We start from the raw sequence: 27,059 nt of genomic DNA, 5'->3' as shown, positions 1-27,059 counted from the left end.
GAGGGGTTGAAGAAAGTAAGGAAAGATTTACAAGATGAACAAGAAAGACCGATAGCATTGCAGATAATGGTGGATAAGAAAAATCCTCCTTAATAACTCACTTCTTTATGGAGAAAGACTAAGTTTATGTGAACATATGAAAATCTTTTTAGTGCGTTTTTGTTACTGCTTTTTATTTCATTTTGTATGCAACTGCATTTTGTTATCATTTGTAATTTATTTTAAAGGTTCATAATAAGGGTATAAACACAATCCACATTATTTGCTTTGATCTTACTGTGTTAAAGGAGAATGACATATATTACCTGTTTACAGTTTACTTTTCATTGTATGTGGAATGTTGGTAGAAGTCATATCTATGTTTACCAATCATGTGGTATCAAGACAAAATTTCTAACAAACCAATTGTACAGGACAAAATTTTATTACCAGTTACTGGTAATCTAGATGCTATGTATTAATTACATTACTTTAATTTTGTATTATTGGACATAATGAAAATATAGAAATTTGGCCTTGCCCCATCCAGATCAAAGTTGAAATACAAACCGTGAAAAATATGTAATTAATGATGAACCTCTAACACAAGTAATCCATTTTTTTATTAGCTGTCAAACTTAAAATAACTTTTAATCTTAACATGTTAAACATTACATATTTCAGCTATGACCCAGCTGGCCCTATTTTGTTTGGGGGAAAACAAACAAAAATTGTAAAAATTCATTTATGCCCAATTTAGGCACCAAGGTTTAAAGTTACTTTTTGGTGTTTTTGGTCACATTTCAGCCATTTAGAAGAGACCAGACCACTATGAGCCCTGATATACATATAATTTTGTATTATTATTATTATAAAGGTAACCAAGAAATTTCTGTCGCTTTTTGTGGAGATCTGTGTTCCATTGGCCCTCACACTGAGAGTTGAATGAATGGAGATAAGGCAAAGGTCAGTTGTTGGTATGGATATATACAACACTTCCTGGTTGCGGCTTCGGTACGTTAATTAGGAGCCGAGATATATATATATATATATCAAATTTAAAAAAGTTAATATATGCAATTTTTGGACCAAAATTGAAAATTTCGAAAATTAATCAATTTAGAATTTGGTATTTTTCAATCTTGCTATGATACCTTTATGTGACGTAAAAATGATCAAAATCTGAAGGGGTCAGTATAAAACGGGGTGTTGAGTTGATATGCAATGACTCCCACCATATTTGAATATCGATATGTCACCTAAGACGTACCTGGAAGATCAAAAATAGTCCCCATCAGCATCAACGACCTTCTGCCAACGTTCTGAAAGGCTATGGATTCCATCGCAGTAAAACTTGGTGGGCTGTGAAGCGATGAAGGTATTATCAACTGCATTTTGCACCTCTACTAGGGATTTGAACTGGCGTCCTCTAAGGTGATTGTCCAAGGAATTGAACAGGTGATAATCGGAAGGTGCAATGTCCGTGGAGTATGACGGATGCAATAGTGTTTCCAGTTCAAGGCATAGAATGGTGTCCCAGGTCATCCTAGCCACGTGAGGCTTAGCGCTGTCCTATAACAGGAGGACCCCTTTGCGATTCAGAAGTGCTGGGTCCAGAGTTTTGAGTTTTTCTTGAACACGGCTCAACTGCTGACAGTACACAGTTGCATTGATCCGCTGACCAGCCGATAGCAGTTCACGATGCCGCGAGCGATCCACCAACCACAAACGAGGACCTTCTGGCGCAGTGTTTGTTTTGGCTGTTTTGGAGCCGGTTCATGGGATGCTAACCAATGATGACGACGCCGTGGAGCTTCGTACAGGACCCACTTCTCAGACGTCAACACCCTGTCCAGAAATGTCTCCTTTCTTAGACGAGACAGCAAAAAAACACAGGTAGGTGTCTGCTCACGTTGCCTTCTGGCCCAGAGTCAAATTATGTGGGATCCATCGACCCAACTTATAGTGCTTCCCAAGTTGATGAAGGTGCTGCCGAATAGTTTCTCAACTCACACTGAATTGTAGTCCCAACTGCTGCCTGAAGATCACCATTTCGTACATGTGTTTGTCTTCCGGCACGTGGTGTGTCTTCGTGTGTTTCGTCACCGTCCTTAAACTTGTTAAACCACCGCTGCAGTGTTCGCGTAGTCACGATACCCTCACCCAAGGCCTGGCATATCTTCCGCTCCGCTGCAGCGGCGTTGGACCCCAGTTTGAACTCGTATAGCATACACGCCCTTATGACGCTCTGAGGAGTTCTATGTACACTCTGTCTTTACGCAAGTTCAAGGTACACTCATGTCCAAAATGATTGTCGCATATCTATAACTGTCTTCTTGTAAGAATATAATTTGATAATGATTTTGTAGGATACTTTTAATACTGATACTATGTGTATAATGTGTGTATTATGTTTGTGGTAAATTTCATAGGAAAAGAATTATAAATACGAAAATTAGAATGAGTAAAGCAAAATACAAAGCAACGTTTATTTTTCAACCATGTTAAGGGAAAAATTTTAAAAGTGAATTTGTTGTTTGTAACTTTGTGGAAAATGGTGATCTTGTACAAGATGAGCCGCAATCATTTCACTGGAATACCAATCAAGCTACAATCCACCCCTTCTAATTTATCACCGAAAAGGTAACAAAAATGACAACTATAACTTGGTTATAATATCTGACTGTCTTAAGCACAATACTGTGGCATTCTACTCTTTTCACAAGAAGCTTCTGGAATTCCTTCGAAGCAAACACAGTACTGCCCCTGAGAAAATGTTCAACTTTTCGGATGGTTCAATGGCACTTTTTTGCCACAGCCCATGGTAAAGGCTTCTGCGATGGTAGAGGAGACATTGTGAAAAGACTGGCAAGAAAATAAAGCTTTTAGCGCCCATTCTCAGATCAAATTTTGGAACCATTACAACTTTTTGATTGGGCAAAGAAGAGTATCTCAGGGATTAAGTTCCTATTTGTTACTCACTCACAATATGATGCTACTGATGAATTTCTTAAAAACACGTTTCGAAGATATTCACGAAATTTTAGGGACACGAAGACTCCATGCCTTTTGTACCCCGTGATAGAACGTACATAGTGATTAAGCTCTTCTTTTGTTCAACATTCAGCATCCTGCGCTACAGTTGAGTAGTTTGAATAATTACCAGCTCATGTTACAGCGCAAGGAAAGTTCAACGGACAAGGGTATATTTTCTTTATTCGGACAATTTCCTTCGAAGTCTGTATCTCTCGATCCCAAAATTATATTTTGACTGTATTTTAATAAAGGCCTAACCTACACATAAGATTTTTTTACAAATTTAAATTGCCCTTTTTTGAGAAATTCGAATTTGAAAATTCAAATTCCAATTTTCGAAAACTATTTTAGTACACCCCATTAACTTATATATCATGACAAAATTCAATTAATTTTTGACAAAATAGCTCAATAAATTCTTACGATGGCTTCGGCGTCTTCCAGCAGTTTTTTTTTTTTCTTTCTTTTCTTTCTTCGTTCTTGGAGGAGCAAGTTCCTATAGAACAGTCCTCAGACATCATAAGGTTTAGGCAGCCCTTGTAAGCTGTTATGGAACGAACCACTAAGTTGATTTTGAGTTTAACGTCCCGTTCAGCAGCTAGACTACGCGAGACCTAGACCTGCTGATTAATGTGAAATCTGAACCACATGAGCTCCCGCCGGGAATCGAACCCATTGTGAAACCATTGCTGAGAGTTTGAAACTTGGCATTTTCTGTCATTAGCTTCACGTTTTGATGTGTCGTACAAACGCAGTGTGCTCCAGCTAACAACATTTTTTTGGGCTAAGCTCTGCAAATTAGGAAAACCTTATGCTCGTATAAGGAAACTGTTATTTAAATGATTGATATACCTCCTGCAAATTACACAAAAGACGTTTAGAAATTTCTTTCTTTCCACTACTCTCTCTCACTAAAAAACAGTCCTTTATACCTGGAATAATCCTAGAAATGTCAGCAATTTGATAGAATTCCTTGACGGCCTGGGCGTTTTCTAGTGGAAGAACTTCACACAATTCGTTTCAATTATTTGTATCTCGCGATCCCAAAATTATATTTTGACCGTATCTTTATAAAGGCCATACATGTGAGGTTTTTTTTCACAAATTTAAAATTACCCTTTTTCGAGAATTTCGAATTCGAAATTTTTTTAGTACATTCTCATTGGTTTATATATCCGAAAAACCTTACAACAGCTTTGCAATGACATAAGTCTTGGTTCGGTACGCTAATTAGAAGCCGAGATATACCAAATTAAAAAAGCTAATATATGCAATTTTTGGACCAAAATTGGAAGTTTCGAAAACTAATCAACCTAGAAGGTTGAAATTTGGTATTTTTCAACCTTGCTATAATATCTTCATGCGACGTAAAAATCACCAAATCAGAAAATGAGGGAAAAAATTTGCCTTTTTTTATGTTGATTTCATATGGAATGAACCGTGGGTGAAAAAGCGACAGCACTTTCTTGGTTACCTTTATATTATATAAGTTAATAGCGGTAGAAGTTTGACATTCTCTGTAGAACAGCAAGTGACCAGCTTAGAACAGACGCCTCGAGACTGGCGTATGCATCAAACTCTTTATACTCAAGAACATCCATCATTACCATATTAAACGCTTCCTAACTAATGTTCTGGTCATCCAGGAAAATGATCATTATTATATGCTTCACTACGGCGTTTCTTTAGCACTAGCGCGGGGTCATCTCGTCAGTAATCCAACCTTCCATACTTATTTGCTACCAATTTAATCGTGAAAATAGTAACTTTCCAACATCCCATCATAAAGATAACACGCTCCCCCCATTCAAATTACATCCTTAAATTCAGCCAACTATCCAGATTCTACTTTGTCAAACTTCCACCCTTTTCCTCCACCACCACCACTTTTCAAGCAGAATATACAGCCCATCACAATAGTATATTCGAAATTATCTTCCATATAATATTGTGGAAAAATGAAAGGATACTTGCCATGCATGGTAAAAATTTCGGACCCAATGCAAAACAAATGCAGTGGAAATGATAAAATTTCATACATACCAGACGTTATCTCCTCCAATTTTTTCTGGAACCACTTTGATTTCTACTCGTTACACCAGCGTTGCGTGGTAGTGTCTGATCTGATAAAAAGAATTGCGTCCGTTAGGTGATTTTATTTATTTATTTATTGTGGCAATAGGGAATGTGGTCGAGTCACTAAAACCACGGGTCACGCAATTTCAGATATGTTGCACAATAGATAGTGGCATCGTCCTGAAGAAACAAAAGCTCCCTTTTGTTGTGTGCGGTGTCCCTTCTTAAAACTGTTCCGTCAAATAGACAAGTAACGATATTGTAATATTCCCTCCACGTGACGTGTATGATGTAAACAAGAAGCAGACGACACCTTGTCACCATAGCATCGACACGTGACCGACGCCATTGCCACCCATGAAGAGGATATAAAAGACGCCGCAACACCTTCGAAGGCATCAGTCTTCTTCTGACTGGTCAGCCTTACCTACCCTTCTCCAGCTGCAATGGGCAGGAGAAAACTCTTCATCTTTCTTCAGCTGGTACGGGCAGGAGAGATTCCTAGCTTCTCAGTTACCGAACTGAATCCTTTTTAAGGTGATATGGGCCTGGACACTACCTCCTCTGCAGCTGCTACGGGAAGGAGAAATCCCGAGCATCGTACCAAAGAACGTTAGAACTTACATATATTTTTCATTCCTTAGTGAAAGACTGTTATATACTTTCTTTAAACATTTGTATTTCGTAATAAAGCGAGGTGAAGGAACAAAACCTGTGTACCATTGACTCTGCCGCACAGAAAACATTACAATATATAATATTCTGCAAGAACTGTCTAGCTCATGGACAGGTAATTTATGAAGAGGAAGCTGTTCTTATAAAATAACATTGATAAAGACCTTCCCAGCAGACTTTTGAAGTGAGGAGAATCGCAGTGCCTCCATTTTATAAACTGTTGCTTCGTTTTCAGATCATAGCGATATAACAGGTTTCGTCTATAGTTACTAAGTGTGATAGGAACTGTTCGGCTTCACGTTCAAAACGGAAACTAGTTTGGCTGGGTGCCTTTAACCTTTTCACGCTCTTGATCTGGTGCGCTGAGAGTTTGCGCTTGCTTAAGTCTTTTTGAGTTATAGCATCAAGGCGTTTTCGAGAAATATCCAGTCTCTGTCACAGATTTTACTGATATTCGGTGACCCATAAGTAGACATAAATTTAATTAATAATTCTCAGGTTTATAGTGGAATGGATAAAGCGGGAGGTAGCAGAACAATCCCGAGGTAACCCAATGCACACAGTCTCACCACAAAGCCTAGTGGCGCGAGCTGGGATCGAATCTGGAACCCCACGCACCAGATACGAACGTTCTGCTACTGAGCCACCGAAGTCCCAGAAAACCGGAATGAGTCATAAATATTTTAGTATACCTTGGTACACAACGATCGTATTCGCAAATCATAGTCTTGGTTTTTAATGTAACTAAAATCTCTACATCATTCTACAACCTGCGTTTCCCCACATGTTGAATTTATTTTCTACCTTAATTTGTCATTTTTAATATATGTTACTTACTTATCTTTTATCCTTCATCCGCGTTGTATTTCTTTCTATTAATATTTATATAGGAATGATTGTAATTTTTCTCATTTTCTACCAGCCAATCTTCCCAACGAATTTCTATTTGGTCTAGGAATTAATTCGTGCGGTTGGTACGCACACATTGAAGCTGTAGTACAAACACAAAATACATAAATACCTTAAGAAAAATATTGTCCATCGCTAGCTACCACTTTCGCCCATCTGCCAGGCAATGTACGGATTCCGTGGCGAAAGAAGTCCTCATCCTTGGAAGCGATCCAGTCAGAGACCCATGTTTCGATATCTTCTGAAGAAGTAAACCGCTGTCCAATCAAATCGTTGTTCATGCAATCGAACAAGTAGTAGTCCGAAGGAGCAACGTCTGGTGAATACGGCGGGTGGGGTAAAACTTCCCATCCGACATTTTCTAAATAGGTTTTGACCGGTTTTGCGACATGTGGGCGAGCGTTATCATGTTGAACAATAAGTTTATCATGTCTGTTCTCCCATTCTGGTCGTGTTCTGGCCAGAGCTTGCTTCAAACGCATTAATTGTCGTCGATAACGTTCTCCATTCATAGTTTCACCCGGTTGCAGCAGCTCATAGTACACCACACCTTTCATATCCCACCATATGCACAGCATAACCTTTGCACAGTGAATATCTCGTTTTGGTTGTGATGGACCTGGTTCACCTGGTTTCACCCAGGCCTTTTTTCGTTTAGGGTTCTCGTAATGGATCCACTTCTCATCACCCGTAATAATTCGATGCAGAAACCCCTTTCTGCTCTGTCGTTGAAGCAGCAATTCCAAATGTTTTTTCGTCTTTCAACGTCTCTGTCTTTCAATTCATGTGGAACCCAATGTGACATCTTTTGAATCATTCCCATGGCTTTCAAGCGTTTGGAGACTGTTGTTTGATCAACGCCTAATGCTGCTGCAAGTTGTTCCTGCGTTTGACACGAATCCTGCTCGAGCAATGCTGTCAATTCTTCGTCTTGAAATTTTTTTGGCTGTCCAGCTCGCTCTTGGTCTGCCAAGCCGAAATCACCACTTCTAAACCGTGCAAACCACTTCTGACACGTTCGCTCAGCTAGAGCATGGTCACCATACACTTCCACCAAAATACGATGACTTTCAGTCGCACTTTTCTGCATGTTAAAGTAATGCAGCAGGACACCCCGCAAAAACACTTTATCAGGCACAAATTGCGCCATGTTCACTTAACTACAAACTGGTGTTGTTGACGCTTTAATCCACTGCCCTATACTACGAACGATACGCGATGACAGGGGTTTGCAACACATGTGTGGATACACGGAACTGTGGGAAGCTCCGTTCGTTGCGCCATCTCTTGTCCACTCGCACGAATTAATTCCTAGACCAAATATCTTCCACTAAACTCTGTACTTTCAACCTATCAAGACTATCACGTACGTAACTGTGGAAGCCAACACAGCATCGATCCCAACATCAGCTATTGCTTTTCACTAATATTTTTTTACTTGTCCCCTTTTCTGTGTGATGACGCGGCATCAAAATATCTTACAATTGATATTCATTTCTGTTAGGATTATAGTGCTGTGCTTTCGTTTCTGATTTCTAGTAAACAATTTGTTTTCCAGCACGCTTCGGAATTCATTTGCTCCAACCTGTAGGTAACAATTGAATTAGGAACAAATTTTCGTGATGTAAATAAAAAAAATACTGATTTCAGTTTTTAAAAATATGGTTCCATCTTAAAGTGACTGAAATAAATCATATATTAGTTGTATATTTCTTGTAACATTTTTATTCTGTAGCTTCCAGATAGAACATAATTACAACACTAGCTTTTTTTAACAATCTACAATATCAATGTAAGAATATACAATATCTTCATATAAAAATATTGCGACATATATATATTATTTATATATATTTATTTGATAACTAGGTTAGAAAGTTAACGTCAATTTGTTACACAAGCACTGGATATCATGTGCACAAGTAACTAGTGAATAATTTGCTGGGACTGGTTTCCATATTTTTACATTGTCAATTTGCTTCTGTCTTTCTACAACTTTACATATGAGCGATATGTACTCGTATTACTAAACACAGCTAAGAAAGAAATATACAACAGAAATAGTAATAAGAATTCAGCAATGGCCTAAACGACAACGTCAGCCAGTTCAGGTTTTGTGAATGTAGTATCCAAAATTGTTCACATATCCAGAAATACGAGGTGCACAAAGCTACATTATATTAATGAAATATAGTTTAAGAATATAAGTACGAAAGACTTTATTATTGTAGGATCATCAGCTGTACCAGTTCAATCTTTCTACAACTTAACAAGCTATCATGTTGTGTTGTTTTCATGTTTTCAGAAAAAAAAAAGCCATATACTAACATCGTAATAGTTTTTTTTACTGTATATTGCATTGCTTAAATGATGCGCAAGCAAAAACTATGACAAACCGATTAGTGAATCTGAAAATGATGTTGATTATTTATGGACGAAAGCTTTATGTTGTAAGTGTAAGTGCATATATATATATATATCAAACCATTCACTCGACTCACTTAAGTGTGTAACAAGATTAAATCGTATAATATTTTCCATTTAACATCGCAGTTTAACCCGTTCATCTATCTTTCTTAATTATAAACCTTTAGATGGAGTCTAGCTTGCTGCTAGCAGGGTGCATATTATAACATTGAGATACAGTGCTTTCACAGTACTTTATAGTTCCTTTTATTGTATTTAATCATAATTGAAGCTAATTTAGCTTCACTCAAGATTGCAACATTCCTCAAACTAAAATTACTCAATCTCTTCTGTGCTTGGTACTTGATCACGCCGGCTGCACAGCACATAAGCAACTCAACTCACCGTTAAACAACCTAGTTGTAGAAAATTGTACTGGCACAGAATCAAGCACTTTTTTTGGATTGGGACATGCATACATATAACAATATTGTAGATAAGCACAAAAACATTCATAGCTGCATACATGTCATTACGTGTTGAAATTCAGAGCAACTCAGAAAGTAAATGAACACTTTCTTTGAATTCCATTTTTGTACACCGTTTCCATATAAACATCTATAAAAATTGAAACGACATCGACGTATTTGAAAACCTATTAACTTAATTTTCCTTTAGAAGGTTTAAATTATTACAGTATGTGGGTGGGTGTTTTAAAATTTATACATCGAGATAATACAGCAGCAACGCATCAAAGTTTCAACCTCAAATGCTACTGTTCAAAATTCCCACACCAACAATATGCCAACAATACAGTATGAAAAGCTTTGTCACCGACATACTGCGCAATCGATATTTTCATTTGGTCAGTAAACAGTATTATGAAGGACTGATACGATTGGCAGTGTTAGATGGGAATGACAACCTAAATTCAAGTAAAATAAATTCTACATCTAGGAGGTGAAGGTCTACCCTTTTTCAGCTAGTAGATGAATTACAACTTTTTCGGAAATACTTTATGCACCATTCTGAAGCTGTTATTTTTTTCCATAAAATGAAAATGACCAAAATAAGGTCCCGAGTCTTGAATTAATTTATCTTCTGAATATCTGCGAACGGGGAGAAATACTATCACAAGGTACAAATTAAAACAGCTGTTCTTCGTTAACTCTTCACAGGCGTTCAAATGAACTTCATACACAAAAAATGTAACAGATAAATTTTCTCACCATTTAAATTCCGTTAACGTGCATGTTCGAATTTCTTTCCCGTCATGTACATACGAGTGTAAGATGTCATCGCAAAATTTCCTTTCAAAAGTAACGAACTTGGCAGAAAATCACCGAAGTTGATATGTGCGTTTCAAAATTTTATGAATATATGTAGGATTGTGTGTAATTTTTTTTTTTACCCGTTTTACAATGTAATAAAACATTTGCTTGAATTTTCAAAAAAATGCTTATGATAGGCATGATCATAAACATTTAATTAGTTTTGGAATATTGCTGTTCTCACTTCAGTTTTACAAGTGTAAATATGGAGAAAAAATCTAATAATATTTGTAAATATGTGCTTCTTAGCAAATGTCATAATATATAATTAATTTTCATACTGTTAAATGTGCTATTCTCGAATGACTGCTATACTGCTATTCTTGTTTTTGAATCGTTCTGAAGAAAGATCATTTTCCTACAAATTTATACTGCTCTCGCCTACAAAAATACCTTTGATTATTATTAATAATATAAAAATATTTTCAACATTTTCAGCATTCGAATCACTTGTACGCATATCTTAGCGTATTGTCATTGCACAAGTTAGTCATCATTTACGCCCCAGGCATTAAAAACATTTCTAGTAGGTAGCTATTGGTATAAAATGCCCACATGGTTGCAAAGTATCCTCACGTTAATTGTAGTAAAGATGTGTAAAGTCAGCTTGCCCTCTTGTTTCTTTGGAACGTGCAAAGAATACAGAAAATCGTGCTGTTTCAAATAACAGTTTAAAATGCACATCTATGTTTTGAATTGTATAAATATGCCAACTGAAACAATCTAAGATAATAAGATATAACGCTCTACCCTACACAAAACAAGTTGTCACAACGGCAGTAGCAGACCCTGCACACCAAATACAATAAAAGATCAGTCTCTTGCTCTGGCCAAGAATTCATTTTGGAACAGATCAGATTTGAGCTTAACGCCTTTTAATCTCTTATAATCCTAGAAATAATTTCTGTCAGCGAACTATAAGGGAGAAATATGACTAAATGCAGAGTCGAGGCTGTTTGAGGAAAAATTATGAATGGCAGCAAGTTTATTTCCAGAAAATATGTACATTACAGTACTACAAGTGTTTTTAAAAACTTCCAAGGAAATGTATTATCTAAAATCCAAGCAACCTCTGGGTAATTCTTTCAATTTTAAGTCACTTGATTTCCTGAAGGAATTATGACGTTACTCTGCTTAATTATGATTATGGTGATTTTCCTATTATTGTTCAGGTTGTAAAAAGGTCACTTTAGTTTACATGATCACCCCACTCCAAATTATTTGAGAGCTGCGCAGAATATATTCTTGACAGTTTGTTGGTGCGGGAATTAATTCCAGATTATTTGATCTAAGCTTGTAATTTGATGTTTTCCACAAACCACAGTAACATACAATGGATAGATAATCTTTTCAGGACACCAATAAAGGCACTGGTCTCATAAAGGCAAATGAAGATTTGGATGGCATAACATTCTTAGGCATTTCTGTAATTATACTTTCTAGAATATAACCTGAGATCCTTTTTATAGCGTTTGATCCCGTTGTTCTCTTTGTCTTCGTTTCTGTTCATCGTCTGCACCTTCTTCGTCCTGCAACTTCTTTTCACTCCATTACCTCTACCTGATAATACCCACACAGCAACTAGGACTCTGTATACGTAACACTCCATCTATATGCCTATGTCACTCCTTGTTGGGCTGGACACGAGGATACAGCTAAAGGAAATAACAGTGTTTAATTTTAAAGTTCAGATTCAAAATACAAAGTATACCTAAGTAAAAACTATATATAGTATGCCTACATAAAGTTAGTTACATAAACATCAAATCATAAAATTAGACCTCACAACATCTACAGTAACCCTTCCATTGAAATTCTAAAATAATATAGGTTTAACGGAAGAATTTATCTAAAGATGAGATCTATACCAACTGATAAATTAACCAAGCTGAACAACATGATTCGGGTGAGTAAATCCTCAGAAATATTTTTTTTTTAAAAAAAAGCAAAAATTAATACCGCGCCACTTAAGAGGAAACTAATATTGAAGTATCTCCTCATCAAAGTTTTCATTATGGTGTTACATTATTAAGTTAATGAGATATAGCCCAAAATTGTGATTAACGCTAACATTTTAACTTTTGTTTCCACAAAGATATATATCAATCGGCAGATGACAATGAGCTGAAAAGAGAAGTAAATACTTCAGAGTACATTATCATGCGTAGTTTACGAAAAAAAAAAAAAGTATGGCTTTAAAAAGTATATTCTTTGCTGCCAATAATAATTGCTACTTTTTATTCTACTGAAAGACACTATTTGTTTATTTATCTACTTTGTATGTTTTTGAAAAAAGCAATGTTAAGTAGCAGATTGTATCTCCTGTTCATTGACACATGATGCAAATACTACTTGTAAGTACAACAATTCGATTCACGTGAGACAATACTGCTGTTGTTAAGTTGAATGTTTTAATGTATCCTCGAATTTCATATTAGAATATTGCTTTTTTGTTGCAACAGGTGTATCGTACGTGTACGTGTAATGAAAGTATTTTTAGAATATTGCTTTTTAGTTGCAACAGGTGTATCGTACGTGTACGTGTAATGAAAGTATTTTTACAAGGCAAAGCTAAAAACTCACATTTAGAAACAATTTCAGTAATTGCTGAAATTGAAATACATTTCGTATGTGATTTGTGTGATGAGGGAGCTTTATCTAGTAAAATTATTTTATAAAATAATACATTACAAAAAATTTTAAAAAGTCAAAGTGTGCTACGATTTCTAATCATCAACAGATCATAGTCATATCCGCCATTCCGTCTATTACGCGTCATTTAATATGGCAAGTCTGATTAACAAATTATGTACGAGGGTAATCCTAAAAGTAACGTCTCCAAAGCGCTGGAGACACAGGTAAACTGTTCGTGCGGCTGTTTGCAACACTATTATATTTGTTTTCCCCCACTCAGAAACAACCATGCGCACACCTCGCTGGGGACCATTCTCGGCCTGTCAGCCGTTAGTAATGGGAGCTCCCGCTCCGCGCTACCATCAAGTGCGAAGTTCGCGCAGTTATTCGGTTTTTGAACCTAAAAGGCGTTAAATTCATTGCAATTCATTGTCATTTGACGGAAGTCTGTAGCGAGTCGTACTGACATTCATGATGAAAGTATTGGGAGACCATTAATTTCCAACGAGACAGTCGTGAAGGTTGAGCAAACCAGTGACTAGCACCTGTTTCCTAAGATGAAAGAACACTTGGCCCGAAAGCACTTTCTCAAACACATAGCGGCGAACTAGTATGACATGTACATACAAAAACCGCCACAGGCCTACAAAAATGCAGCAAGCGAAATGGCAATTATGTTTAAAAAATTGTACAAGCTTTAAAATGATTTAAACATTATTGAAAATAAACATTTCTTTGTTTCTCAAAGAAATAGGAGCCCTTACTTTGAGGCTCTTGTAACTTTCTCATCGTTTCTAAATTTCTTCATTATTGCTGATTTTCTACGATTTTACGTTTTACAGTAGTTTTTGAGTTACTTTTATAGTGTTAAGTTCACCATGCAACTCTGTAAAGCGCATTGAATTCAAAATAAAATAGTAAATTATGGATAACAGATTTGTGAATAATGTTATCTTATTTTTGTTTGTCATTTCTTAATTTAGTTTCTTCTAACATACTATACCAAAAGGACATAACTGTTTATTTAAAACTATCTAAGGACATAACTGTTTATTTAAAACTATCACACTGAAAGCACAACATTATTCACAAATCTGTTATCCATAATTTACTATTTTATTTTGAATTCAATGCGCTTTACAGAGTTGCATGGTGAACTTAACACTATAAAAGTAACTCAAAAACTACTGTAAAACTTTAACGAATGCTGATTGCAGAATGTATAAAATGGCTGGCAGGCCAATTGATTCTTGATGGTTAATGTCTTCAGTTAATGTTTTATTGGCTTTAGAAGATTTCCTCAGATATTTCACTTGCAAACTTCGAACAACTCATTGACATGTAAAGAGGAAAGAATAAATGAATAATAATATAATACTAGAAAAGAGTCGAATGGAGTTCCCTGCAACAAAAGGAGATTATTGGGAACATCAACGTAGTAATAAATTTGTACTCTTTCAGTGCAATTACTGATATTCAAATATATGAGATTCGATTTTTAGCAGGTTTTCAGTTCGATCCCGGTATGCAATTAGATTGTGTTATCTTTCAATGAAAGTAACTGATAACGTAGGGCAGCGAAGTTCCAATTGATTACGGTGACATTCCAGTAATATACCTTCTTAATATGAAGCTTCAGGTACATTTTTACATACACTATCCAACCTTATATGTCGGAAAAACTTAACTCCTCTCTCCATTTGCATCAACGACATCGATACTGTTTTGCAACACTCAAATTCCTCATCTATATGTCCAAGAACATTCAACTTGTCACAAAAAATACATCTGACTATACTTTCTACGTAAGTATCGTCGAAATTCCTCTTCCACATTTCCATGTTTCCCAGAAAAAATGGAAAATTTATATTACTATCCTAATAATTTTTAATTTAACGATTTATTCTCTCTCGCACTCCTATAGGTCCACTCTTCCCATTAGTTTCATCATCTTCGATTAAAACTATCTACTTTTCAGCCTGACAACACAATCACATAGCCCTGTTTTTCAACATGGCATCCATTTAGACTTTTCGCTGTTTTTTTTCTTCTTTCTTTTCTTTTTTCTACTTCTTTCCCTCCCCATCTCATCAAGCACCGAACGTAAATAGTTTATAGTGCACTTTTACCGTGTGAGATTGTTTTCATTATTTTCTAGTAAGCAATCCATTTTCACTCTCGCTTCGGGATTCCTTTGTTCTTATATATATATATATATATATATCAATCAATTCGCAAGCCTACTTACCCCAAGAAGATTACGTGGTATATATCCTTCCTGATCATTGCACTGCGACCACCACCACTCTCTTTCGAATTCATCTCCCTTCCGCAAAACTACGAGTTTATCTCCATCTTTAAAACTTAGTTCATCAGGATTTTGAGCATCATAATCGTAAACTGCATACACAGCACCATTATTTAGGATGCCCAGTTTTTCCTGTACACCTGCCAGTACATAATGCATATTACAAACTTAGATCACAAATCAATGAAACAAAAATACCTTCATTAAACATACATGATTTATTCAATAATTCAGAATAATATATATTTATATTTATTCAATAATATATATATTTGTGAATTACATTTGTATAAAAGGCATGGGCGTACTTGTATAGAGCAAAAAATGGAAGCCATATTGAGATTTTCGAAATTCTTGAAGTATTTACTGAACATATTTGCATTTTAAATAATCTAATGAGAGTTCTTAAAAGCACTTCCCGTGATTTGTTTTCAAAGACAGTCTTGCATAAAATGCACTGATGCATCATCATGTTAACTAATATGAAGTGTGATTAAGGAATACAGACAATGTCTGAATTACGTAAATTTATACTTACGTAAGAAATTTTCGATATAATTAAAATTCACAAATGGTAGTTACATTTGAAGCAAGTAGTAGTATTAAATTTGCAAATTCTATTTTGAGAGCCATCTAGCGAGTAAGACAAATTAGGCAATTAACTATTGTTGAACTGTAATTATTTTTTTACACCGGCGTTTTAAGAATATAAGGTTCTGTATCTTAATTATAAAGCATATTATATAATTGCTTTTGCATTGCAGTATTATTAAACCGACTTCTTTCATGTGTGTTTGCATCAAATTTTACGTTATGGTAAAAATATGACTTCCGTAAATATCGTCTTACTCAAAGACACCTGGAATGATCTATTTACTTAAGTTGAGAACTGGCTGTATTCGCTTTTAAGCATATGAAAGTTGTACTTCATCTAATAAACTACACTAAAAGAGAAAATATTTGTAATATAATTTCAGTAGTAGTACTGTGACTACAGTTAGCAATCGATTACACATTTTTACTTTCTTTTTTTCTTTGGAATGAAATCAATGATGTGCACAAGAAGGATTGATGTGGGATATTATTCATACAACAGCAATAATAATGCATGCCTTAAGAAATTTAAGTTTTATCACTATAAAATAGGAGTAAGTTCATGTTCACCTAACGTTCTATTTCAGGAAAATTCCTAAAGAATATTAATAGTGAATTAAAAAGTGTGTATACCTCTTCACATATATATTAAAGATTGCTTGCACATGTTGTAACAAACAAAAATAAAAGTATCTAAAGACATATCTGTAGAATATGCAATGAATATTCGTTAGAAATACTGTATAGACCAGCGTTTCCCAACCTTTTTCAACTTGCGGCACACTACGGGTGTTACTTGAATTCTCGCGGCACACTTATAGATATTATTTGTAAATATAAAACACAGTGGTACTTTTTCTGTAATTATTGATCTCCTTCTCACAGAGAAGAAAGCTCGAACACGGGTTTTTCCCCCGTGGTAAATCATTATGCTTATTTTTCATTCTAATTTAAAAATAGAAAACAATTGCAATGAAATATTGGACTCAAGTTTTTTAAAAATACGCTTTCTTTTTAAAAACTGTATCCAAGCTTTTACTAAGAAGGAAGATCACTAAATAACGAACGAACAAACAAATCTCGTTTATTTTTAAAACACAAATGTAGGTACTTTGTCGAAACGATTGAATGATATTTTAAATTTTCAAGTTACGAAATAGTATGCAATAATAAAGAAGTAATAATGGTCATAACAATGACAACAAATACTTTTTTCAACATTAGAAATGTACAGAACAGTAACACGGTATGAAACTTAAAATTATACATTCATAGTAATGTGAAATACAAATATATATTTTTCCCTACGTTTTACAATTTGATTCCTCTAAAAATTAATAATTTTGTTTCGATTCCTCGCGGCGCACCAGCGGCCCATTCACGGCACACCGGTTGGGAAACGCTGGTATATAGACATTCTTTTTCTTAGAAATAATATATAGGGACAGTATTATATGCATCTTTCGTGTTGAAAAAAAAATAATAATGTTTCCTCACATTACGGAAATAATAAAACGTTTCTAAGAGAAGAAGTTCTTGGTTGTACAGTAAGGGACACTTCTGGATGGTACAATCATATGGAAATTTACGGCAAAATTGTACCATCCAGAAGTGTTCCTTACTGCACCATACTATTTACTAGAACAACTGTTTCTTGTTCAAATCTTTTCCCTTTCCCCTTCAAATCTTTCCATAGATTTTGAACTTGAAACATTATTGCTCCAGTAACAGAAAAATACAACCAGGAATCTCCGCTCTTCCCTTCCAAATATTTATAAATTACTAGCTGCAATATCCGTTGTTCGCATGAGGAGAATACGTGTATGGGAAATATTTTAATCCCCTTCCCTTTCAGAATATACACTTTAGTGAACGTGTAATGATCCACCGTGACGTAGATACTATGTTCCAGAAGTAATTTCAAACAGGTCAACCGTTTACCTGACCCCGAAAACTATGGATTCGACACTCTTCTCTGTCATTTTGGATATTTTATTTTTACATCTTCTCATCTACCATGCTGATGAGGTTTGAACGTTGAAGTGTCAGTATTCATCTTAGCGATTCCGAAAACTATGGTTTCGACACTAATGTAGGTCGTTTTCAATTACTTTTACATGCATGCCCATTCCAACCCTACTCTGCGGTGCTAGGGGTGTATTATCCACACTGGGGACTGAACTTGGACTTAACGGTGTCGGGAGTATCGTATTCACCAGTGGCCTGTAAACTATTTATTCGACATTGATATGTGTCGTTTTCAATTATTTTTACGTCGCCCCTATCTACACTCACTCTTAGTAGAACTAGGAATGTCTTATTCCACAGAAGTATACCAAGTTTGGTTAAAATAACTTCATGCGGTTCAGAGCTATGGTGGAACATAAGCAACGCCTTCGGCATTGTCCTGTCAGAAAATAAAGAACTGAGTAGAATAAATAACGAGAGGCGTTGCTCTTGTAAATTTCCGAGCCTGTTGATATACTCGTTCTTGTCTAAGCTGGGGCTTAAATGTCATCGGAAAACTACGGATTAAACATTAATATTGATCTTTTTTTATTATTATTATTATTTTTATTTTTACATGCTACCCCTTCTCACATCCTCCTAGGGGCGCTAGAGAATCTTATTTACATTGGAAGGCTAAACTTGAACTTAAGTGATATCGGGTCTGTCACCAATTAACTTAGGGATCACGAAAACGATTGATTCGACGCTAGTATCAGTCTTTTTCGATCATTTCACATGTCACCCTCCCACAGATGTGCTGACAGAGACTCAACTTAAACTTAAGCGGTATCTGAAGTGTCATGATTCACATCACGGCCATCTTTCCACTTTCCGCTAGGAGTGCTTGGGGAGTCCTACCCAACTGGGAAGTAACCTTGGATTTAAAGGGCATCGAAACTGTCACCAATCAACTTAAGGACCCCGAAAGCTATGGATTCAACATTAATATCGATTCTTTCGATTACTTTTACATATCATTTCATCCCCCTTCTCCTCCCTCGCAACGTACTAATTGGGGCTTAACTTGGACTTAAACATCGTCTGGAGTGTCACTATTTGTATGTGTCTTACTTTCGTTTAGAAGTGCTATAGAAGTCCTCGCCCCCCCCCCCCTCCTCTGGGGATTAAACTTGGACTTAAGCGGCATCGAAACTGCCACCAATTAACTTAGTGACGCTGAAAACTATTCAATTGACAGTAATATCAGTCATTTTCGATTATTTCACACACACACGCACGAGTGTCACGATTAATCTGAATGACACTAAAATCTATGAATTCGATACTATTTCTGATCATTTTTATGTTACCCCTTATAGATGTGCCAGGGGAGTCTTACCCTCATAGTACTGTTTTCCAGATTGTAAGTAATATGTAGTAAAGTTTGATTAAAATTGCTCTAGGTATTCCAGAGTTATGCTGGAATATAATCTTGTTCAAAGTCTAACATTGGACGAAAAAAGGACTTCTGTACAGTCACTTCCCTGCGTACGCTACATAATATAACACACAAAGCATACACAGTATATACATAAGAAAGTATACATGCATGTAATATACCATTTCCTGGCTTCTGTTCGCAAAAGTTTATTTAACGTAACGTTTTCACCATCATAATACTGGAAATGATGAAAGATCAATGTAATCTACGATTTTGCATTGAGATCATGTCATTTTGTTTTTTTGTATTTCAAGAATGAAATGACACACTTACTGTACAAATATTCGGAGCAACCATCAAAGCCCTCTTCGTCTTCTTCACACTTTTCCGCCGCTGTTTCATGATCCGAAAGAGTCGTTGCAAATATGCATGCTCCATGTTCCACAAGGAATTTCACCATTGCCAGATTGTTGCATGAAGCAGCGCAATGGAGTGGAGTCCTACAAACAATCCAATAATACTTATAGAAGTTTTAAACTGCTTGAAATCAATAGGAATAAAATATTTTATCTATAATAATAATTATTAACAACAACAACAATAATAATAATAATAAAAGAGTAGCAAACAAAAGTATGACATTACATTAATAGCTTTGTTGAAAATTCCTTTCTTTCTCATCCTATCATGTTTTATCTAAACGCAGTGTTAAGAGATAATAATTCCACGAAACCCATTCATCTTGAAGTAATCAAGTAACAGAAAGCATTCACTTAATTTTCAGTGAAACGAAATAGGAAATTTTATTTATAAGAAGAAAGTTCAGGAAAACTTTCAGTAAATATAGCAAAATGATCCATGACAAAAATATGAAACAAAGGACAACATTAAGGAATCCTTTAAATAGTTTCTGAAAAAATGAAATGAAATTTTTGAGTTTTACGTCCCACGGTTATGCTGATTAGGCTAAAGGAGACGGTGATGATGAGAGATGAATGAAAAGGTGGAATGAAAAGTGGGAGGAAACGGGAAAATCCCGAGAAAACCCACGCACACGGTGTTTGTCCACCACAAAGTTCACTTGGCGGGGGCTGGGATCGAACACGGGACCCCAAGCACCAGAGGTGAACGCTCTACCACTGAGCCACCGCGGCCCCAGTAGTTTCTGAAGTGTTTGTATGTATACAAAGGTAAGAGGGTATAATTGCCTAAAGTAGGCATTTGCATATGGTAATTATTTTTCTCGTAGTTCCGCATTACTGCAAATACTAGATTACGTCACAAATTATGAAAATCAAAAAGAATAATTAGTCCTCTTTTTCAATTTCCAAATTGAAGAAAATCAAAACTATATTTTGTTTTGCTGTGAACTGCTACTATGTTCTACTACTACTGCCACTAAATTACTACTTATGTCTTCGAGATGTTACTTATTGCTTATAACATTTATCTATTAAACAACTATTACACTATATATTAATAGAGATGGTATCTTTCTTTGCAGCACTTGAAGACATACTTTCTGTTGCTATAAAAGAATATTTTAAAAATAAGCAATATTTAGGTATTATATTGTTTTAAAAAGTAAGACTGTTATTAAAGTGAAAGCTGCTACTTACCAACCATCACTGTCCTGAGCATTGACATCACAACCAAATTCTACGAGGAATTTGACAATTTCAAAATGGCCTGCACATATGGCATTATGTAAAGCTGTAATACCTTCGTCATTCGCTGCACTGGGATTTGTGACTTGATATGCCGTCTTCTTCACCAGCTCTAATTCTCCTTCGAGTGAGGCGTCCAACAGTAAAGCAAGTGGGTCGAAACTAACTCGCCGTGTCTGCTTCACCGAGCCCATCGTTTTCAGATTACCCTTTTTTATCCTGCGTGTAACATTCGTACCTGAAATAACCGTTCACGAATAAAACTATGCTGTGAATACAAGAAGAAATGAAAAGGCAGAAAGAGTTCATGGAACAAAACACAGCAAGTTATTTTTCTGTTTCAGTGGTTGGTTTTGAAGAAAAGAAAGAAACGTTTAAACAAGCCAAGAATTACTATTATTTGGAACTTCACTCAGATGCATATTTTCTCTTTTTAACCCATCTCTGATATTTTATCCATAGTTTCTCATGTATAATCATAACCCTGTACACTCATTGCGTTATATCACAGATATTTAAACAGAAATTATGGTAGGATGCTTGAAATTGGAGTGTTAGGTGAACTACAGGGCTCAAAATTCCTGAAATATTGCATTTAAAATAAAAATAAAAACTATTTCTTCACTTTATACAGTGAGAAAATATAAACATGGATTTTTACGACAAGACAACTATATTAACACTTTCGACGGTAGTATGTTTCCAGCGCACTCATTCTTCCTTTATTTCGATTGCCTTTCTTACTATTGATATTATTTGTCGTACAATTTACGATTGGTTGATTTGCTGATTTGGAGCTACAACATTCCGTCCAGCACCTAGACTATATGTCCCTGCAGCTTAACATGGGATCCGAACCACATAAGCTCTTACCGGGAATTGAACCCGGTCTCTCTGGCCGAAGTTACATAAACTAACCATATAGCTACGAGAAGTTCCAGTAACGAAAATGAAATTAAATTAGTTTCAGACATTTTTCTTCTTATTTTCGCAAAAATGCCTAGTTTCGATATTTCAGAATCCCTGGAAGTCAAGATTGATTTCTTAAAATAATAATAATAATAATAATAATAATAATAATAATAATAATAATAGCAATTAAAAAGAACTTTTTAAACCTAAATCGATTTTTATTTCAATCACTTGTTAAAGAAAATAAAGCTTAAATATTGCTTCTTTTGAAAATGGATAGAATGTTCCAGAACTTTGCATGCAATGAGATGGTGTAGATGAAGAATCAGTAGTTAGCCTTCCAACTATGAAATTAGCTACATACCGTCCCAAAGCATCAATTGTCTCAACGACGGAAATGTCTACTACTAGGAACTGTCTACTTCTGCCCTAATTGATTCAAAAGCTTCTTTGTAGGAAACTAAAAGATATCCCTTTCGAAGAGTTGAGTCGTCAGGAACTTTACGGGCACAATATTTTTAAAGGAAATCGTGGAACTTCGGTACTTGAATTTTCTTCCAAGGAATATTTGCTCACCCATTGCTTCACAAATTTCTTTGTAAAATACACTGAATGCAGAATCCTGTTTCATCTCGGTCAGTAGAACTTGCTTTTTTCTTTTTTAATGTGCGAATATACTGCTCTAACAAATTTCATAGTGCACCCAACTTTTATTATTATTATTATTATTATATCGTACACTCGGCAAAAAACAACTTTGCCATCAGTGGTAAATGAATTGTCGACTGCTATCCAAGACCACAACTTCTGAGATAACGAGGAGGCAGGCGGAGCCATTCCGGCTTTGTATAGCTGAAACATGGATTAAATACTGAGGCAAAACTCTTCTTTAAAACTCCAATGATTAAAATGAAAACCCCACGAATTATATATACCGAATCCTACGGTTGAATTAACAACGATTAGTCAAGACTTGTCACCGGTTGCAAAAATAAAAACGCTCACAACAACAAAGTAAGAATGAAAGGTAAGTACCGATCAGCTTTGTACTTGCCGCCTTCCATTGTTGGTTTTCTTCGTTCGCTGGTTGACTGCCGCTCCCTGTTGCGGGCTAGAAACTAGTACACCGTCGACTCTTGAAGTAATCGTTACGATTAGGTGAATCAAAGAACTGTTATGTACGTACAACGAAGGCAAATCGCACTTTTAAGTTAGTATGTTATCGGGAGCTGAAAATGGGTAGAGGGAAAGGGGAAGAGACAGTTTAAATTTTACATTTTATCTATCACACTAACATGTAAGCAGAAAGTCCGATGAATTTTCCTCTTAAGGACTGTTTAATATAAAGAATATGTCATATCTTAAGAATATGTAACATTAAGTAAAATGTGTAATATACAACTTTACTATGACATCCCTACTGACGTAAGTCTTCAATATTTTTTAATTTAACGCATGTAAATATAAAGGAAAAATATGTAATTACATAGAAGTCCGGACTCTAATTATCACCGTACAAGACAGATTCCTTCATATGTAGAATACTCCTTGGGAATATAATGTAATTAATTAAAAGAAAAAATTACAAATAGTTAAAACAAAATGCAAGGAATTGAGAATAACTCTTACACCAGCAACATTTCCTTTCTAAGATGATAAGAAATAATAAACCCAAATATTTGTAGAAAGTGTATTGAATAAATTAAAGTTATGGATTTCGAGAAATTACGATTTACGTACCTGTAAAACGATCCTGATCAACAGAACTTGTGATGTCGATATGTACTTTTGTCGACCTGCTCTCATCTGTTTTATCTATTTCATTTTTATCACTCGGTTCATCATTATTGTTAGGTAGTTGCCATGTCTTCATTAGATTGCTATTTTTAATGTTTTCTGTGTTTTCACTTTGTTCTTGACCTTTAGATGTAATAACAGACAGAGGTTCACTTTCCTGAACAACATTGTTCTTATCATTATTGGAACTCACTGTAAAGTTTGAACTTGTGAATTGCATGCTACTGACAGACGCAGCGTTTGTATTCAGAAGTTCAGAAGGAGGGATTTTAATTGGGGAGGGGTAAACAGTAGAACTTTCACACTTTTGATTCAGGTTACTATTATTAGGCATACTCTCCCTTGTTCCTATGTTCGAATCGGATATACTTTTACTATCACTACCTCCCGGTTTACTACACACATTATTATTATCACAAGTGTTGTCGTTTGATCCACTACTGCTACTAAACTTGATATGTTCCGCTGTAGGTTGTTTCCTTATTAGCAATTGCTTGGGCTTCACAAGGTTCTCTGTTTTCTTAAATTTTGAGGTCAGCATCGGTTCATGTGGAGGTTCAGTCGTGGGTGACGGTGGTCGAGGAGGGTCAGCACACTCACTGCTTACTCTCAACGCGTCTTTTGAAGATACTAAAGTCTGACTTACTTTTTGAAACACTGGGGGAAGAGGTTTGTCGCGATTTCTGCAAAGAGAATTATGAATTATGTTTGAAGTAAAGACTAAATGTACAAGATACCAATGACTGAATATACTCAACATTACCTGTTAAAAATTTACTACTATACTTAAATAAATTAACATTTTACCTTGTGTGTCATATGCGTTGCCTTTCTTCCCAGTTATTTCGCCCTTGTTTCCTGCTCAGAACTTTGCTCAGGGTCGAATTTTCTACGAAAAAGTCTTGAATTTTCTCTTGCATCACATTACTATTTTATTTTATTTCATTTTCACGCAGTAAAGTAAGAAATTAGCTTGTAGTCATAAGCTTGTAACTATCAAGATATTAGTGAGAAAAAACATTGTAAAAATAAGTCTCAAGAAACCACTTTGCGAACGTTCTGTATGGCTCTTGAGTGTTACTTTATATATAATATTTTAATACTTACAAGCTTAGGACTACAGGCTGAATTCTTACTTACTGCGTAAAGAAGAATAAAACATTAATGTGACGCAAAAGAAAATTCAAGACTTTTTCTAAGAAAATTCGACCCTGAACAAAACTTTCAGCAGCAAACGAAAGCGAAATAAATAACGCATACACGGCCAAGTCTTTATTATTTACTTTCACACCTTCAGAACTTCAGAGATACAATAGTTTGCAACTTAAGAAAATAACTTAAATTCTTTGTTCCTTCTTTTAAATTATATATAGCTCGGAAAATATACCTCGACTCGCACCTTTACAAGTATGCTAAAAATGTTAAGAAACAGAAAGAATTGTAGATATTGGTCGTGTACAGAGACATACAAGTTTTTATATGACATATAAAGTACGAACGAATTTCGAATAAATTCATCATTGATTTATGAACTTCACTTAAGTTTTCTGTCACCTGTTAAGTGTTAATATATATATATATATATATATACAAACAACGTAACTTTTTAAGATTCTATCCTTTAAAAAAAAAATAGGATTTATATCAAAAGTTAAGCATAAATAAACAGAAATTCCAGGTACAGTTTAGGTGAAATGTTAAGACGTGAATTAAATTTCTGAAAAATTAACTGTCTTTCGCTTGTGTTAAAATATGAACAAATATTTTTCTTAATTTCTGTTTCTCCTATTGTGATTCTGGTAGGGTGTAACATAAGGAATAAGATATATATCTTAAAGAAGAATGCAAATATCACATTTTAAAAATCTATGAAATTAAGAAATCTCTTATTTAAACATTCTATTTAACGTCTTTTACATAACATTCTGAATGTTTTTATTCTTTAATTATAAGAGCGCTTTTGTACCTATAAAACTTTTTTAGTCTTTTGGGATTAAGGTAATTAAAATCTATACTAATAGTGAAAAAATAGAAGTATGTACTACGCAGAAGTTTAAATTTCAGGATAGTGGTGTCGCTAACGTTGGTGTGACAAGGTGTACTAAGTTTTCAAGTATTAGCATTATGTGCTATTAACTATACTTAATTATAGCTAATACAACATGTCTCACATAACTGCACTAAATTTTACATATATTTGTCACTTCTGATGAATCAACAACTTATGAATAAATCCTGGAATTGTATGTTACATAAATTGTATATATGTATTGAATGCTTAGTTTTTTCAAACAGGGTGACAAACTGAAAATTCAGTTTTGTAAGTTAAATATTCAATAAACAGAACGATTCTAGTTCAAAAACAGTGCTACAATTAGTACTATTACTAGACCAAGTGTCAAAGCGATGCTTCTCACAGTTTGTGAGAAACGAAGAAACGCAGTTTTAAAACAGCGCTGTTGAGAAGATATTTCTTCAGAATCTGTGGGTCAGCAATGGTTCCAAAAATTGAATTAATTTCATTATTACTATGAATTATTATTACAAAGATATGGATACTATGTAGATATGGTATGTAATTTTAACAAAATTGATGTCTTTTGTAGGCATAAAAATTTTAAAAAATATATAGTAACCTGAATAAAATTATAGATTGTCATGTAAGTTGGTGCTGCTTGGTACGGTTCGCATGCTGCCCTAGCGACACCACTTACGATGATGCCTTTTATCTTTTGGTTAATCTTATTTTTAATGTCACAAGGGACTAAATGTTATGGAAAAACGAAACTATCTTAATTAAAAGTTTACTTGTACCATGAGAGAAACACAATATTTAAACTACGTACATTTAAACATTTAAGTTAAAATCTGCAAACATTAAAAATCAATGCTAAATAAATGAGTGATAACAACTTGTTACACCTTAAAATGAATACAGAAAGGAAACGACAGTTTACCTACAGGACTAATTATCACATAGAGTAATAAATTTCTATTCTTTTAATGTAAATTTTTTAGTCACACAACATGCACTAATAGGTATATGCAAACAGGTATTTTCTTGATACGACTATTCTGTATCGAATATGGTTTGTTACTGCTTGCTATATCTAAATATGTGTGACGCAGGATTCAAGACATTGATCCTTCAGCGATGTGTTGTTGCGAATATGTTATGATACTCTAAAACAACTAGAACTAACCTCGCAAATAGTACAGCAGTTCTATCTATGATTCTTATACATTTATCTCAGTTTAAGTCAAACCTTCACACAAGTTCTAAGGAATGTCTTTAAAACTGAGACAAGTAAATAAGCAAAAGCATACTGGATCAATTTCGAGGT

At 35.0% G+C, this 27,059-nt stretch overlaps 1 protein-coding gene across 3 annotated transcripts in view; it reads right to left on the bottom strand.

Annotated features, from left to right (window-relative positions):
* Window positions 1-8,377: 8,377 nt before the first annotated feature.
* Window positions 8,378-27,059, bottom strand: part of ASPP (Ankyrin-repeat, SH3-domain, and Proline-rich-region containing Protein) — a 185,886-nt gene continuing 167,204 nt past the window's right edge. For all 3 annotated transcript variants that reach the window (XM_081772130.1, XM_081772129.1, XM_081772128.1), the window contains 5 exons: window positions 23,659-24,398; window positions 20,959-21,244; window positions 19,673-19,839; window positions 15,295-15,494; window positions 8,378-12,067 (listed from right to left, as the gene is read on the bottom strand). In XM_081772130.1, the coding sequence (XP_081628256.1) occupies window positions 12,035-12,067; window positions 15,295-15,494; window positions 19,673-19,839; window positions 20,959-21,244; window positions 23,659-24,398 (1,426 nt within the window). In that variant the 3' untranslated portion in view covers window positions 8,378-12,034. The remainder of the gene's footprint in view (window positions 12,068-15,294; window positions 15,495-19,672; window positions 19,840-20,958; window positions 21,245-23,658; window positions 24,399-27,059) is intronic.

Source organism: Thermobia domestica, chromosome 9, assembly GCF_964235325.1.
Source record: "Thermobia domestica chromosome 9, izTheDome1.hap1.1, whole genome shotgun sequence".
NCBI lineage: Eukaryota > Metazoa > Arthropoda > Insecta > Zygentoma > Lepismatidae > Thermobia > Thermobia domestica.
Note: the sequence above shows the minus strand (reverse complement) of the source record. Positions and strands in the feature narration are given on the sequence as shown.